Below are 19,159 nucleotides of genomic sequence, written 5' to 3'. Positions count from 1 at the left end.
TTGACTTCCTACTAACCATTTGAGAGATAATAGGAATTTACAATATCCTGGAATTATGGCAATCTTTTCATTTTTCTTTATGGCAGTAATGACACGATCGGCAACATCATTGGGATTTAAAGTGGGCACCCATCTGCAATGAAAAAAAATTATAATTTACTGAGATATTTAAAAAACAAATATTAAAAGTTGATATAATAAGGTGATAAATGTCAATATAATTTATTTCGAATTACATTTTTTATGAGAAAATTCTTAAGAATTCAATTTTCATAATGTAAACATTGTATAATATCAGGTTATGTTTATCGAGTAATCCAATGTTATCGATAAGAAATGCAATATTGTGTATCATAATACCATGTTCCCATTGGCAGTGGAACTATGTATATTAATAAAAAATCAGTAAGGAAAGGTGAAAAGTCGGTCGGGGCCGAATTAAAAAATATATATTGAAGCAATACAAATACCACACCGAGTTTCACCAAATGGTAAAATTTAATTAAATTTGATAAAATCTATTCAATTTAGGCTCATATAATCAATATGGGGAGCTATACCCGTAAAATCTAATGAATACGTACGTACTCAACCGATTTCGATAAGATTTGGCAGAGGATGTATATTTTATCCGGTATCTAATATCATTGTTGTGGAGTGCATATTACACATGTAAAGGACTTAAAACCCCAAATCGGATGAAACATATATATGGGAGCTATAACTATAACTGAACCGATGTTCATCAAATTTGAGGTACTTGTTTCTTTCAGTCGGATATGCCAAAATTCAGAACTTTTGGAGGAATGTTGGCCATTGGGTACACAATTAATCCGAAATCGGTTGAAGATATATATGAGAGCTATATTCGAATCTAATCAGATCTTGATAAAATTTCTGGGCTGTATCTGATATCCAAATATCATCGTCGTGAAGTGCATATTACGTATGTGAGGGACTTATTACCTATGTGAGGGACCAAATCGGTTGAAACATATATATGGGAGATATAGCTATATCTGAACCTATTTTGTTAAAATTTCAGGTATTTTCTTCTAGACTTAATTCGGTTGGATATACTATTTGGTGCACAATAAACCAGAAATCGGGTGAAGATATGTATGGGAGCTATATCCAAACCTGAACCGATTTTGATAAAATTTGGCAGAGGTATTTCTGGGCCGTATCTGATATCTGGTACCAAATACCATAACGTATGTGAGGGACTTAAACCCCCAAATCGGATGAAACACACATGCGAGAGCTATAGCTATATCTGAAACGATTTTGATGTTCCGGGTGAGATGAAAAAACTGCAACCAACTTCAGACTGCTGTCATTTCTAAGCCTCTCGTCCGACAGCTTTTAAAATTATTTCAGTGACAGCTCATTATATTGTTTACAAGCGTACAAAATCATTTTGGTGAGAATTTTCCAGAAAAAAGTTATTCGTGATGGAATTCAAGCGTGACAGTGTGATTTCTTTATATTTGGCAAATGCAAACCCACAAATGGCTATCGTTAGAGAACTCCAGCATTTAAATGTGAATAAATCTTGGTAATGGTGTGGGCCGCCATAACAGCCGATAGTCGCTCTCCAATCGTATTAATCGACCGTGGCATCAGAATAAATGCCGAATATTATCGCGAAAATATTCTGAAGGTTGTATTAAAGCCTTGGACACGCAAACATTTTGGCTGCAGACCTTGGACATTCCAACATTCGCCACCCAAGAATGGTTACAAAATGAGGTTCCTCGATTCACTTCCATAGCACAATGGGCATCGTGTGACGGTTTTATTGGCCGTTTTAAGGCCATATTTCGTGCCAAAGTTGACCAATTCAAAATCGAAAATCGAAGTTTATTCTAAAATTTGATGCTATTTCCGACCTTTTTTGCTCAAATTTAATAAAATTAAAAAAAAAAAATGTAACAAATTATGGCTTTTGACTTTGTTGCAGTTTATTTTTAATTCACCCTGTATAACCTCTCTAGCTATATTGCTGAGGGTATAAAAACAATCCAGGATTATGGCTTTGTTGACCCTTAAAATTTTTCTTAAAAAATCCCAAATTTGAGCTCTGTAGATTTTTGAAAACTATTCTTAAAAACTGCTCCATTGGTCCTTTAAAACTTTTTCTTTAAAAATCCATGATAATCCATGATCCATGTCTTGTAAGTCCTTGACAATTTTATTTAAAAAATTTGTCGTTGAATAATGATCATAAATCTGTTCCTCTAATATTTAATTTTTTTTTTCTTTAAAAATCCGCGATTATTGTCCTGTGGGTCCTTGAAAAATATTCTCTAAAAAATCCAAAATCTTAGAGCTCTTGGTCGTTGAATAATGGTCATAAATCTGTCCCTCTAATCCTTTAAAACTTTTTCTTTAAAAATCCAATATTATTGTCCTGTGGGTCCTTGAAAAATATTCTCTAAAACATCCAAAATCCCAGCACTGTTGGTCGTTGAATAATGGTCAAAAAATCTGTTCCTTCAATCCTTTAAATCTTTTTCTTTAAAAATCCACGATTATTGCCCTGTGGGTCTCTATTTTCTCTAAAAATCGCTGTTGGTCGTTGAATAATGGTCATAAAATCTGTCTCTCTATTCCTTTATTTTTTCCAAATTTTTACTCTTTTGGTTTTTAAAAACTATTTTAAAAAACTGCCCATTAGCCCTTTAAATTTTTTCCTTAAAAACCCACTATTATTGTCCTGTGGGTCCTTGAAAAATATTCTCTAAAAAACCCAAAATCTTAGCGCTGTTAGTCGTTGAATAATGGTCATAAATCTGTCCCTCTAATCCTTTAAAACTTTTTCTTTAAAAATCCAATATTATTGTCCTGTGGGTCCTTGAAAAATATTCTCTAAAAAATCCAAAATCTCAGCGCTGTTTGTCGTTGAATAATGGTCATAAAATATGTTCATCTGAACCGATTTCGATCAAATTTGGCATACTTATTTTCAGGCCTAATTTGGTTGTTTGTGCAAAATTCCATGCTATTCGGGCTGATATTACACGTTTGGTGCACAATAAAAGGCATATCGGACGAAGATATATATGGGAGCTATATCTAATTTTTTACCAATTATCTCCAATTTCAATTTCCTTGGGGCAAACAAATGTTGTTTGGAAAATTTCATCTCAATCGGATAATAAATGCGACCTGCATATTGTTCACAAGAATACATGGACAGACGGACGGACGGACTGACATTCATAAATCAACTCAGAAAATGATTCTATGGAGATCCTCAAAAGTAAGTATGGGTCTATCTCGTATCCTTCTCCATGTTACAAACAAATGCATAAAGACATAATACTCTTACCACTATGTAGGGTATAAAAATTACAGATTATAGCCCTCATAGCCTCCGAAAAACTATTTTTAACAAATATACGACAATAACTCATTTAGGTCTTTAATATTTTTTAAATGAACAACCATGACCCTAAAAATATTTTTAAAATGTCCTTGACTAGATTCTTAGTGCTATTGATCCACTAAAATTCGGGCCTACCCTCAGTTTCCAGATATGAGATACTTTAAGAGATTTTTAAGTTATTCCATTGATATAGGATCTTCTAAAGTTTAAAGATTTTATAGTCGGCACGTGTTCCCACACATCGACAAGGTTTTCTTTCAGGTTTCCAAACACTTTCACTTTTTTTTTTGGTTTGAAGTATCCACAATTGATTGCATTCTTATGAGATATCAGACAATTTTTTTTACATATTATTACGTATTTTCGAAATAATATATTATAAATAAATAATTTTTAATTTCAAAACCAGATTTTTTTTAATTAATTCTACGTTTCAACTTACCGGGCATTCACATCGTCGAACATGCCAGTCTGTTGGATAAAGAACGGGCAGACACATGTGGTTTGGATATTGGTGTGACCAAGGACTTCAAGTTCTAAGCGTAAAGCTTCATCGAAACCAACCTGGGGATGTGGAAAGAAAAAACAAAAACACACAAAAACAACAAATCAATGTTGGCCAACACAAAACCACATTTGCCACGCACACATAGGCATGGGTACATTGCAAAATTTTCTTCAAAGAATTTTCAATCATTGGAAAAAACAACAAAGAAACAAGATTTCAAATAACAACAGACACAACTTACCGCAGCAAATTTACTGGCACAGTAGTCGACCAATTTGGTTATGCCAACATGGCCAGCCAATGAGGCTATGGTTACAATATGGCCACTTTGATTCTCAATCATTTTGGGTAGGAAAGCTTTGGTGGTCTGTAAAAAAAAAAAAAACGCAACAAAAACAAATATTAAATTTACTTTGCTCAACACCATGGCGAGGTAGACAAACAATTCAAAACCCCACAACAAGGTTAACAAGAATCCAAAATGCCTCAGAGTTTGGTTGGAGTCAATATTATTACAACACAAGAATAATTCGAGTGCGTTGCAATGCACACAACATGTTCTTGTGAGGCCAAACGTATTGGTGCCACCAAACTTGTTGCAAATGGACTCGCACATACACACAGTTCTTTCTAACCACACACTCACACACACACTCGCACTTACCCAAAAGTGAGCCATAACATTTACATTGAAGGAACGTTCAATTAAATGATCGGGTGTATTAAGCAAATGCATACCGGACACAACGCCAGCGTTGTTGATCAGCAATGAAATCTGCAAAAAATTTTCGAAGAAAAAAAAAATTGAAAAAAATTTGCAAAAATTTTGTAATAATCGACATTTTTTGTGAGACTAGAATTTTTGGTAAGCCATTTATTTAAAATGTCTTAAACCATGATATATTGCATAATTTGCTATTGCCATAATGTGCTAAGAACAGTTACGAAATATGCGAGCATAGATTTAATTTAATTGGCATATATGTCAAATGAAACGAAAGACTTAAGACACAAGCGTGCGGCAAATATTGACTAATAAATTGTGGGTTTTCGCTGCAGTTTGGTATTCAGAATAAACGATTATTTTTTTTTTCGATTCTGGCAATGGATTTCGCAATGGCAAACAAAAATATATTTGACTATTTTGAAATATATTAGAAACTAAAACAAGAATGTTTGAATTATGTTGCATTTAGGAAAGTAAAAACCAGTAAAGAAAGTCCCAAAGTCGGACGGGGCCGACTTTATGATATCCTACACCACTTTGCTTATTTAGTAGAGCCCCACATAACAATTGAAAGTTTTTACGGGAGAATTCAATCATACACGCTATGATTATAATTATAATTTAAAGTTCAATGGACTAATATGCCGAAGCATTTGTATCTTTAAATTCGGACTTGTACTGCCCATTTGGTGCAAAATTAATTTGAAATCAAATAAAGATATATATGACAGCTATATCCAAATCTGAACCGATCTCTATAAAATTTGGCAAAGATATTACTGAGCTGTATTTGATATATTTCCCTGAATATCGTTGTTTCGGAGTGCATATTACGGCTGTGGGTAGCAAATACAACAAATCGGATGAACAATATATAAGGGAGCTATAGCTATATCAGAAGCGATATTGACCAAATTTGGCACACTAGCTTCTAGACTCAATTCAGTCGTATGTGCCGAATTCCATCCCATTTGGGCAAATATTAGACGTTTGGTGCACAATAAAAGGTAAATCGGACGAAGTTATATATGAAAGCTATATCCAAATCTGAACCGATCTCGATAAAATTTAGCAAGTGTATTTCTGAGCTGTATTTGATATATTTCCCCAAATATTTTTGTTGTAGAGTGCATATTACGGCTGCGGAGGACAAAAATAACAAATCGGATGAACAATATATATGGGAGCTATAGCTATATATGAACCGATTTCGATAAAATTTGGCATACTTGTTTTCAGGCCTAATTTGGGTGTATGTGCAAAATTCCATCCCATTTGAGCAAATATTAGATGTTTGGTTCACAATAAAAGGCAAATCGGACAAAGATATATATGGGAGCTATATCTAATTTTTTACCGATTATCTCCAATTTTAATAGGGTTCGTCCTTGTGCCAAACAAATGTTGTTTGTAAAATTTCATCTCAATCGCGTAATAAATGCGACCTGCATTTTGTTCACAAGAATACATGGACAGACGGACGGACTGACATGCATAAATCAACTCAGAAAGTAATTCTATGGAGATCCTCAAAAGTAACTATGGGTCTGTCTTGCTTCCTTCTCCATGTTACAAGCAAATGCACAAAGACATAATAACCTTACCACTATGTGGTGTGGAGTATAAAAATACAGGTCATGTTTTAGGATGGAATGTATCGGTCCAAGATATCATATGGCCCCATATAACGGTACCCCCGACATTTGGAATTTTGATGATTGTAGTCAAATTGTTCAATGAAATTGTCTGAAAATTCAAAAGTCCCCTGGAAAAGTATTGTCTATATAGGTCCACGATATCGTATATCCCCAATATAACGGTTCCTCCCTATATGCAGTATTTTGATAATTTTAGCTATTTTTTTAAAATGGAATTTTTTAAAAATCCATACTAGAAGTTCTATTTAAGCACTTCACTCCTTGGAAGAGAAATGTATATATAGGTCTAGGATATCGTATAGCCCACATACAGCGGTAACCCCGATATTCGATATTTCAAATTTCGTATTTAGAATTCGTAATGGGTACTACAGCCCATGACAAAAAATTGTCTATACAGGTCCAGGTCTTCGCATAGCCCCATACATCAGTACCTCCCTGAATTCGGTATTTGACGATTTTTGGTACAATATTCACCGAAATTGTTAAAAATTTCGTATTTGAAGTTCCTAATTGGTTCTATAGCATGTATAGCTTTTTTACTTGTTAATTCTATATATACAATTAAAAGCATGACCAAAAAAAAAAAAAAATAAATAAATAAATAAATAAATAAATACAAAAAAAATCAGAATTGTTCGAATTTAAACGTATTCGTTTTAATTTTGGTTTTTATGAAAATATTAAAACCTTTCGCCCATTTCCGGAAAAAAACATTGATATGTCAATATTTTTACAGCCATTATTTTATCATTAAATTTGAAATATCGGAAATTTTGACAAATTGTGGGGGAGGTACCAGAAGGAGTGTACTGATATATCCCATCTACACGCCAGAACTTGGGTTAATAAAAATATTTTGATGTGGGTAATTTGAAGAAAAGCGGATGCTTATTTCCGATATTATGATCATTTTTTCATTCAAAATGTTTACCCTTTGTGGGGGAAGTACCAGAAGGAATGGTCCGATCGCTACCATCTTTATAGCATATCTTCTGTTGATAGAAATGATGAGATGTGCCAAGTCTGAATGAAATCGGTTGTTAATTTCGCATTCTATGAGCTTCAGGATATTGCCACCAATATATATTTCATCTTCAAAACCGAGCTTCTCAAAACCGAGCTAAATGGAATCAGAAGCTAATTTTGCGTTTTATGAGCTTCATGGACATTCCAAATTATGACCCTTTGTGGAGTATGAATTTGATGGAGTTGACCGACTTTGTCCATTTTCGCACCAGAACTTGAACTAATAACAACATTTTGATGTGTGAAATTTGAAGACTATCGGACATTTATTCCACATTTTATAAGAGTTATAATTATTCAAAATTTTGACCATTTGTGTGGAAGGTATTTGATGGAGTGGACCGATATTGTCCATTTTTGCACCTGAAATAGCACTGATACAAATATTAGGATTCACAACTTGGAGCAGAATCGGATTGTCTTGTTCTGCAATGTAAAATATTTTTAATTGAAAAAAAAAAAAAAAAAAAAAAAAAAAATGTGGACCAATTGCTATACTCGCTTCCAGAGTTATCGTGCGCACCAGCCAGACAGATAGACGGACGGACATCGCTAAATCGACTCCAAATGTCCTGAAACGGATTTGGTCTAAAGAGACCTAGGGTCTAAGACCGCTATTTCGATGAGTCACGTTTTGGCCGTATCAAATGATATCTAGCTATATGACTAAGGCTATATTTTGTGCCCAAAAATTACAAACATCATTATTGTAAGGATCCTATTATGCGAGATATAGCCATATCCGAACCGATTTTCAGCAAATTTGATGCACTTGCTTCTGGCCATAATTCGGTCGGATGTGCCGAAATTTGCTATATTTAATATAATACATCCAGGTTCTCACTTTCATATGCCAAATACCAAATTTAGTACCATTTAGTACTTTTTGTACTCTTTAGCATTAACTCCCAAATTCACCCCCGAATCTCAACCCTACCCCACCGCCGTGACTATATTATCAAAATTTCAAAATGTCAGCTCCATCCATTAACCCGAACACCAAAGTGTACTTAATTTAATACCATTTAGTACAGCTGTTACACTTAATGCACATTTCCAAAAGCAACATTTTTATCAATAATAAAACATGATTCCCATATCAAATTTTATGATTTGTATCTCCATCCGCTCATCCGAATGATACCAAATTTATTGATTGTAGCATTTTTGATATACTTGTTGTTTGAATTTCCAAAAAAACTTTAGTAAGTCTATCCTGCACAATTACAGATATCCGCATTCCAAATTTCAGATTTCGAGTACTATTGGTGCAGCCAATATCAAATTTAGTACCATTTAGTTTTTCTTTCGTATTTTTTATATGTGTTCCCAAATCAACTCGCAAAAATCAATCCCTACCTTAGCCAAAGTGACCGTAATACCAATTTTCAGACTTCCAACGCCAAACTTCCTAATGTACCAAACTTAGTACAATTTACTATTTTCCGAACTTTTTTAGTGCATATTTCCAAAACCGCAATCAAATCTTAACCGTACACACTAACAGTGACCCAATGTTAACATTTCATAATTTCAGCTCCATTCAGGTACTCAAATTCAAGTTGTTCCACATTTAGTACCATATCAAAAACTACCTCCTTCTATCAACCCTATGTTTCCCAAAATGTATTCCAGTATTAATTGTTAAAATTGTAACTCCATCCGTTCACCAAATGGTATCATCCCATTAGCGAATAATAAAATGGGTTTGATTTTTTGTAACTTTTAGTGCTGTAGGTACACTTATAGTTCGAATTTCCAAAAAAATCCAGCCTTATCTCACCCTAAACTTTAACCCACAAGCAAAATTTCAAAGTTAATTCATGACCATTTTGTCTGGGCGTGATCAACCACTCATGCATAACTCTACTCTTTTGTATACACATATATATATATATATATATATATATATACATATATATATATATATATATATATATATATATATATATATATATATATATATATATATATGTAAATGTAGATATATACAGGATCTGACTTCATGAAAAACTTTTCTCCAAATAAGACATATTTTCCTTAGCTTCTATAGATGGAAATCTCTTTGAAGAACTTACATATCATCTATTGATAAATATACCTTTTATTGGTCATCTTGGGTAAGTCTTCTATTCGACAAAGGCATTTTACAAAATTTGTCCTTTTCTCACTAAGCTTTTTGTTTCTTAGAAAATAAGGAAAATTTTGCAACCTTCGGCGCTTCTTCATGGAGTTGTTCAAAAGCCAGTACTAAGCTTTTTCTGAGTATGTTGATACCTCTTTCCGTTTTGATATTTTACACCATTTTTGTTATGCATTTATTCATAGTCTGCCCCAGTCTAATGGGTTTCAAAACATTATTGCGAAAAAAAAAACTGTAACACGCAATTAAGGTCAAGGTCAATATGTTAGTCAAAAAAATACAAATCCATTAAAAACTCAAAAAAAATCTATACTTAAAATCACTGTAAGTTGAGAGAATTAAAAAAAATATTTTGACAATTCGGTTTTAAATTAACATATTTCCGACCAAATAACATATTTCCGATCACTGATTTTACCTCTTGCAATTCAGATCTTTAGAATATATTTTCTAAGCCATAGGCATGACATATCTTCTATATTCAATATAAATTAGTTCCTCAACATTTTAACAAAATTGGTTGACAGCAGCTCTGTGTCGGTGCCCTTCTGTGCACGAAAACAAAAGACTTAAGACACAAACGTGCTACACTTCTCCAATGAATTAATTTCCTTAACAGTTATGTTTTTTCGCTTTGTTTTTTTTTATAATCCAATTAAATTTTTTGAGATGCTATGGAATAAACAACGCAAATCTTAAATATGTTAACTAAGCTGACGTGTTCTTTGTCATGCAAAAAATAAAAATAATTTGAATCTAAAATGAGTTGGCTTATTTTTGCTGAGGTGTTGCTGAAGAAACCATGATTTTAAAAAAGATTTGGCATATTTGCTGCCGGAAATTATCAAGCGTTATTGTGAGACCTTGTAAGTACTTCAAATACATCAACAGATTCCAATGGTTACTATGAGAAAACACATAAAAATTACCTATAAGACCCCCCAAATAGAAAAACTATAAAAATGGCAGGTCAATAACTCCCTAAATTTTATGCTCAAATACACGTGGAGAAAATCATTTTAAAATTCAAATAAATGGAGGGTATTCCCGGTATTACATAACTGTTACATGTTGCCACGTCCTTATCAGAATCGAATCTCTATATATGAATCATGGTATAAATATACATAAAATTTGCTCTAGCAACAGAACAAACTCCGCTTCTCCATAAAAAAAGGCAGAATGACTTTATCCACCACATAAAATCGAGACATGTATCTGAGGCTATAATTTCTTATACCTTTTCTTTGTCTTCGAACTGAAAATTACCAAGCGAACAACGGCACAAAGGTTTGCTACACGTTCTCGTTTTTTTTTTTCATTTTCTTATCGTCGAGCGATCGCATTATGACGAATGTGCCAAGTAAATCATTAAATATGACAGCTATAAAGCAACTCGGCCAGACAATGACGCTAATAAATACAGCAACACACACACACACACACACACACTTATTTGCCTACAATTAAACCATAATACTTGGCTGGATAATTGACAATAAAGATCAAATATCACAAAAGGCCACAGGGTAGCAAAAAAAAAAAAACAAAGAAGCTGAACAGAACAATGAATTTGTTGAAAATCTGCGAAAAAAAAACATAAAAAAGTTGTAAAAATGTTAGCAAACGTAGAAGCAATTAAGTGCCAAGAAAAAAATCAAGTTTTTAATGTTCTTGTGTTTTTTTGTCTTCTTGAAATAATAGCAATGTCTATTTTTCTGTACAAAGTATGAAAAAAAGGTCTTGAACCATTTAAAAAGCTGTTATGAGTTTACGTAATAATTTAGATTTTTTTCATATTTTACATGGAAATGGAAAATATTATTAATTAAAAAAAAAATTAAGGTAAAATAATATTTTTTTACAAAAAAGTTTTTCATTTATGGAAATTTTTCTCAAGACTACTATACATCGACAAACTTGCACAAGTAGTTTTTATACCCTACACCACATTGTGGTAAGGGAATTATGTCTTTGTGCATTTGTTTGTAACTTGGAGAAGGAAACGAGATAGACCCATAGTCTGGGTCGATTTATGCATTTCAGCTCGTCTGCCTGTCCGTCCGTGTTGTTATCCAATTGAGATGAAATTTTCCAAAAAATATTTGTTTGACCCAAGGACGAACTCCAATGAAATTGGTGAGAATCGGTTCAAATTTAGATATATCTCCCGTATATATCTTCAACCAATTTTGTGCACCAAATGGATAATATGTTTTACAAAACTGATATTTATGGGTGTCACTTATGGAAATCCCAATCCAACAAATGGTCATATGATTTATATTTTATATTTTGCTATTTTTCTAAAAAATTGCGAAAGTGGTCCCATTATGGGGTATAAAGATTTAGATACTACATTATAGCCTATACTTTCGCCTTTGCAACATGGTTCCAAATGTGCACTAAATGGACAATATAAGTCCAAATGGTTTGAAATTTGGCACTTATGACGGAATTCAGCATAAAAACATCAAATTTGGAGACAATCGGGTCAGATATAGCCATAGCTTCCACAGTTATGTTTCATCCGATTAGATGTTAAAGTCCCTCACATATGTAAAATGCCCTCCACAAGACTGATATTTGGAACCAAATATAAGATACAGCCCAGAAATACCTCTGTCAAATTTTATCGAAATCGGATCTGCGTTGAATATAGCTTCCATATATATCTTCAACCGATTTCGTGTTAATCTTGTAGCAAATGACCAATATCCGTCCAAATGACCTGAATTTTTGCAAATCTGACCGAAATCAGTCTAGAAGCAGGTACATTAAATTTGGTGAAAATCGGTTCAGATATATCTATAGATCCTATATATATGTTTCATCCGATTTGGAGTTTAAGTCCCTCACATTCGTAATATGCTCTCCACCAGACTGAAAGATATTTTGTATCAGATATCAGATTCAGCCCAGAAATATCGCTGCCGAATTGTATCAAGATTGATTCAAAATTAGATATAGCTCCCATATATATCTTCAACCGATTTCGTGTTAATTGTGCACCAATTGACCAATATCAGTCCAAATGACCTGAATTTTGGTAAATCTGACTGAAATCAGTCTAGAAGCAAGTATATTAAATTTCGTGAAAATCAATTCAGATATAGCTTCAGCTCCCATATATGTATGTTTGATCCGATTTGGGGTTTTATGTCCCTCACATACGTCATATGCACTCCACAGGAATGATATTTGGTACCAGATATCTTATAGAGTCATTGAAAAAAATATTTTTCCACGCTTCTTTGTCCTTGAAAAAGCCTCTTTAAAAAATCCACGCCTCTCTGTCCTTGAAAAAGCCTCCTTTAAAAAAAATCCACGCTTATTGGTCCTTGAAAAAAATATTTTTTCAACGCTTCTTTGTCCTTGAAAAAGCCTCTTTAAAAAAATCCACGCCTCTCTGTCCTTGAAAAAGCCTCCTTTAAAAAAAATCCAAGTTTATTGCGCCTTGAAAAAAATATTTTTTAAAAAATCCAGGTTTATTGGGCCTTGAAAAAAATATTCTTTAAAAAATCCACGTTTATTGGGCCTTGAAAAAAATATTCTTTAAAAAATCCTTATAATGGAGTTCGATTACCTTCAATTTACAAACATCGCAATATTTTTATTAGCATGGTCTGGTGTAAAGATGGAGATATGGGTCCACTCCTTCTGGTATCTTCCTCACAAAGGGTCAACATTTTGAATATCCATGAAACTCATAAAACGCGAAATCAACATCCGATTCCATTCAGACTTAGTACATCTCAATATTTCCATCAACACAAGATCTGTTATAATGATGGTAGAGATCGGACCATTTCTTTTGCTACCTCCCCCGCATAGAGTTCAAGATTATGAAAAACAAAAACGATTTAAAAATCCGATATAAGCATCCGGTTCCATTCATATTTCACACATCCCACTAGTTCTACTAACACAAGATCTGCTGTGAAGATGGTTCACTTCTTCTAGTACCTCCCCCACAAGGGCTCAAAATTTTGAATATTCAAATCATAAATATCCGATTCCATACATAGGGTTCAAGGTTTAAAAAAAAAACTTAATGAAAGCGAAAAAAGCATCCAACTCTCTTCAAATTTCACACAGACAAATATTTTTGCTAATACAAGATCTGTTGTATAGATGATATATATCTACAAACCCCTTCTGGTACCTCACCCACAAAGACTCAAAATTTCAATGCTTTTATCCGTCATAACTGCCAAAACAAGTCAGCGATTCTTTACAACCTTCTATATCTAAATATTTCTCTCAACCAGAAACCTGAGATAAATATGGAATTTATGATTTGACATTAAGTTGGATTTAAATGTTTGTTTTTCTTGTAATTTTGTCAATACCAAAATTTTTATCTGTATTTGATGAAGTATGAAAATGGAATACTTCGGTCGACTACATCTGATGACTCACGCACATTTTAAAATCTCTAAAAATTGCCACATTTCTCATATGAAATGAAGAAAGTATGGCATTTAGCAATATTTATATCATATTTGTTTAGATTCGATACGAAATGGACAATATTAGCCCATTTCTTTGGAATCTACACCATAGAGGGTCAAAAATTTGAATTTGACGCAAATCAAAATATATTTAAATAATCGAACATTGGCTGAAAGTATGCATCTGTCGGCTAAGCCGACTGATAGTTTTTAACTTGTTTCCAAATTTGTGGTAAATTTTCCCATATCTAGTTACATTTTTTGAGATATATAAATAAATTATAAATTGTTTAACATATTAACAATTTCAAAAAAAAAAAAACTGAATATTATTTTCAAATTTATTATTGATGATCTATTATCTATTTCATATTCTATTTTTATTTGATATTCCACCACAACGTTTCTTTGGCATTTTTTCCACTTATTCAGCAGATTACATTTTTTAAGACCTCCCTAACATTTTCATTACGACAGTCATAAAATAAGACTTTTTAAAGGTGTTCTGTCCAAAGAGAATTCTAAAAGGGCTTTTTGTAAAAATAAAATGTTCGTTCTTTAGAAGACCATTAAAAAATCCTCTATTTATAGAAGATATTTACTCCATACACATATGGATGAATTTCGTCACATTCGGTAATATGTTTTGTTGGTATTTCATCTTAATGGAAAGGTGCAGTTGACGTTTGTATTGCAATTTATAATGGCACTAAATATATTACAGCTTTAATTAGGCTTTGAAATACAATCCGAGTTCTGGGTTATTTAAAATTGTTACGTAATATATTTTTAATATATTTAAGAATATGCAAAATTCCCAATCACCTGTCTTTTGTTTATTTCCATATCAGTACCTTACATTTACTTTAATTTATGACTCAATTTAAAATAAAATAAAAACGTCTTTAAGAGGTCTTCCATATATAGAGTCACTTTCAGGATCTTATGTGTATAAGATATATTTAACTGAATACTTTCTACCAAAAGGCGATAAGGGATAGCTACCAAAAGGGGTCAATATGTAGTGGACGCACTTGGGTCCTTCCAGTCATGACCCAAAACACCTTTTTTGGTCATATCATATATTTGTCATATTTGGAAAATGAAAGGTTCACTATAAAAATAAATGATTCCAATACATTTTATTTCAAAATGATTTATATGCTGTCACCATAATGACAAACGGAATGGCAAACCTTTGCCGTAATTGCGGTTTGAACTGGAATTGCATTTAGCATTGTTACCAAGTAGCTTAAAATTTTAATGAGGTATTTAATGAAAATTCGTGTTCTGTTTTATTTCAACTTTTTTTGCAAATGAAAGTTTGAAAATGAATAAAAAAACAGACACATACAACTTTGTAGGTCGTTGTCTTGTTCATTGGTTTCTTGGCCAGTTAAACCTGTACCCTGTTCCCAAAGTGTTCAATATTAGCGATTTACCTTATTTGCATTTATAATTTTTGTTGTTATGATAAGCTCCAGGAAATATTGCTAAAAATGTTATAGGAGGGCATTAACCCCCTGTTTTTAAGAAAATTTTCGAAAGAAAAAAAAAAAAAAACATTGGTTGTTTATGTCCGGAGTATTCCCTTATTGGCTTAACTTCAGGAAAGGCAAGCCAAGAACTTTTAATAATGTTTTCACTTTAAGAAAGTTAGAGTTTCAGCCCTCAAGGCAAAAAAAGACACAAAACATATTGAAATAGATTACGTCCAGATAAATGTCAAAACTAAAACCTTAACTTAAAATGGTATGTTATGGTATAACACTTACATATATACTCTTAGGTCTTATGTATCGAATGGAATGAATCGAGATAATACATTTTTTATCTTGTATAAAATTCAATATTCCGATATTGAACCGATATTTTCTATGCTCACACCAGGTGTAATCTTTGTAGAAAATTCGAAATACTTGCTCGGATTCGAGAAGCGAGTGGTAGTAGAGGAAAAACTTTTTGGATGTCGCTCGAATAAGAGCGAGCATGCTTTGCATATTTTAGAGTAGGAGCAAAACTCACTCGAGCACTATTGCAGAGTATTATTTTAGTTGTTGTTTGTTGTTTTTGTACACAAAATTGGGAAACCCTTTGGCTTTTGTTGTTTTTCTTTTTGTAACATTTGAACACGATCGCCCCACTCCCTAATCTAGAGCAGCGTTCACCAACACACCGCCTATGGGAAATTCATCACACCTTACACACAATCATAGTTTTGAGCATAACTCTTACCATGGATCAATAAACTCACCACCAGAACTGTTCGCTTGCCTACCAACAACAAATTTGTTTTACATACAGAAGTTTTTCAGCTTTCAATGACGTAGGAAGTTCGGTCGTTTGATTTAATAATTTTCAATTTCGCAAAGAATTAGCACACACAATATTTACCGAGAGATGGAGAGTTACTCTCTCGATGTTAGTGTCTGCGACACAATTTAAGCCAGCCCTGCTCTACAGTAGTATCAAAACCTTTTTGCCTTTACTCACACCCTCACACTCGCTTACAGAAAAAAATTGTCCACTCCATATCCTTCTCAGAGTGAACTCTTGCTCTCTTTACTGGGCGTTTCAACTTCCACTCTAATTTTGGAGTGACTCGAGAGCCCTCCCATATAAAACAAAAGAGACATGTGATAATTGTGAGATATGTAATAATTCTTAGAAAATGTGCGTGAGTTACCAGATATAGTCGACCGAATACTTTCCATACTTCATCTAATAAAGATAAAAATATTGGTATGGGCAAAATTACAAGACAATCGAACATTTATAACCAATTTTATGCCAAAAAATTCCATATTCATCACAGGTTTCTTGTTACGAGAAATATTTAGATATAACAAGTTGTAAAGAATGGCCGACTTGTTTCACAAATTATAACACATATAAGTATTAGAAATTGTGACCCTTTGTGGGTGAGGTGCTAGAAGTGGTTGGCAGATGTATATCATCTTCACAACAGATCTTGTGTTAGCAAAAATATTTGGGTGTGTGAAATTGAAAAATAATTGGATGCTTATTTCGCTATCTTCTAGCGTTTTGTTTATCAAAATCTTGAACCCTATGCGGGGGAGGTACCACAAGAAATGGTCCGATCTCTACCATCTTTATAAGAGATCAAGTGTTGGTGGAAATATTGAGATGTACCAAGTCTGAATGGTATTGGATGTTAATTTCGCGTTTTATGAGCTTCATGGATATTCAAAATTTTGACCCGTTGTGGGGGAGGAGGGATGGACCGATATACCCCATCTTCACAGCTGATCTTGTGTTGGTAAATATAATGACATGTGTGAAATATGAAGAGAACTGGATGCTTGATTCGAAATGTATGATCGTTATGGTTATTTAAAACTTTGATCCTTTGTGGGGGAGGTACCACAAGAAATGGTCCGATCTCTACCATATTTATAAGAGATCAAGTGTTGATGGAAAAATTGAGATGTACCAAGTCTGAATGGTATTGGATGTTAATTTCGCGTTTTTTGAGCTTCATGGATATTCAAAATTTTGAGCCTTTGTAGGGGAGGTACCAGAAGCGATGGACCGATATATTCCATTTTCACAGCAAATCTTGTGTTGGTAGAAATAATGGTATGTGTGAAATATGAAGAGAACCGGATGCTTATTTCGAATTTTGTGATAGTTTTTGTTATTCAAAACTTTGATCCTTTGTGGGGGAGGTACCAGAAGGAATGGTCCGTTTTCTACCACCTTTATAACTTGTGCTGATGGATATTTGAGATGTGCCAAGTCTGAATGGAATTGGATGTTAATTTCACGTTTTATGAACTTCATAGATATTTATAATATTGACCCTTTTGTGGGAGAGGTACCAGGAGGAGTGGACCGATATATTCCATCTATACACCAGACCTTGGGTCAATAAAAATATTGTGATGTGCGAAAATTAAAGAGAATCAGACTCTTACATTACATTTTATAAGAGTCACAATTATTCAAAATTTTTACCCTATATAAAGGAGGTACTTGATGGAGTGGACCGATATTGTCCATTTTCCCACTTGACCTAGCACTGATGCAAATACTAGGATTTGCAAAGTTGGAGCAAAATGGGAGTATCGTTACCCTATATATGCAGAACATTTTTCGAAAATGTGGCATTTTGTGGGGTAGGTGCGAGAAGGAGTGGACCGATATTGCCCATCTTCGAACTCGATCTAAGTTTGATAACAATATTACGAGGTATCAAGTTTGGACCAAACAGCATACTACCTTCGAGAGTTGTCGTGCGCACCATCCAGCCAGCTAGATAGACAGACGGACGGGCGGATATCGTTAGCTTGACTACAAATGTCCTGAATTTTGTCCAAAGCGGTCTAAAACCGTTATTTTCATGAGACACTTTTGGACGTATCAAATGAGAGGGTATACTCAAGCTATATAGCGGAGGGTATAAACATAGCATAAAAATACGAAATGAAAATGTAATTCATTGGAAAATTGTAGTTGAAAGTCTAGTCGAAACTCTGAAAGCTCACTGTGGGTAGATCCGTTCGAAAAGTCGGCAATAAAATCCGGAAATTCGATTTTCAGGGTATAAAAAAAATTATTTTGGTATGTAGGATTGAAAACAAGACTTGATTTTGGAAATTCAGATTTCAAAATTTTCAATTTCAAATTATTTAATATAAATATTTGTCTTGTTATTGCTGAAGATCAGATAATTACTTAAGTCTGGAGCGTTCGCCCAACGGCTAAACTACATATTAATTTCTAATTAAGAGAGCAATATTTTACAAAACGAAACTAACCGCCCTGCAACATTTGTTGATCACTATCGATATCATGATTCTATTCCAGCGAAGGAAATGCTCGATCCACACCTTAGAAATGTATGATTATTCACAATTTAGGGTACTGCGTGGGAAAAATTGGGCCTACTATATCAAGTGTTCAACCGCATCTTCTCTACCCCTGTGATGTAGTAAAATCTAGTATCACAGTGTCTTGCCGTTCATTATGCTGCCTTTTGTTGCAGTTCTCTCTTTAAAATGTTGTGTTGTTTCCTCAACAGGGTTTGTGTCTTAAGTCTTTTGTTTCCTTTGGTAACATGCCTTGCACGACATGTCTCTACATTCCATTGCGGGTTGTCTTTATCAAGATTTTTGTTAAATTAGTATATTTTCTGGGTAATGAGCTGTTTTATTTAATAAGACCCATTTTGCTGGGAAAGAGGAGGCAAAAAAAAAAAAAATAATATAAATACAATTCCCTAATTA

General features: G+C 33.4%; 1 protein-coding gene across 1 annotated transcript in view; it reads right to left on the bottom strand.

The window, feature by feature from the left end:
* LOC131806324 (estradiol 17-beta-dehydrogenase 11-like) overlaps positions 1–19,159 on the bottom strand; it is an 86,952-nt gene that overhangs the window by 3,639 nt on the left and 64,154 nt on the right. The window contains exons 4-7 of the mRNA XM_059130298.1: positions 4,564–4,674; positions 4,141–4,266; positions 3,834–3,955; positions 17–133 (exon numbers count right to left, since the gene is read on the bottom strand). Of these exons, the coding sequence (XP_058986281.1) occupies positions 17–133; positions 3,834–3,955; positions 4,141–4,266; positions 4,564–4,674 (476 nt within the window). The remainder of the gene's footprint in view (positions 1–16; positions 134–3,833; positions 3,956–4,140; positions 4,267–4,563; positions 4,675–19,159) is intronic.

This window comes from Musca domestica, unplaced genomic scaffold, assembly GCF_030504385.1.
Source record: "Musca domestica strain aabys unplaced genomic scaffold, Musca_domestica.polishedcontigs.V.1.1 72, whole genome shotgun sequence".
NCBI classification, from domain to species: Eukaryota; Metazoa; Arthropoda; class Insecta; order Diptera; family Muscidae; genus Musca; species Musca domestica.
The sequence above is the reverse complement of the archived record's forward strand: the minus strand, read 5'-3'. Positions and strand labels throughout refer to the sequence as shown.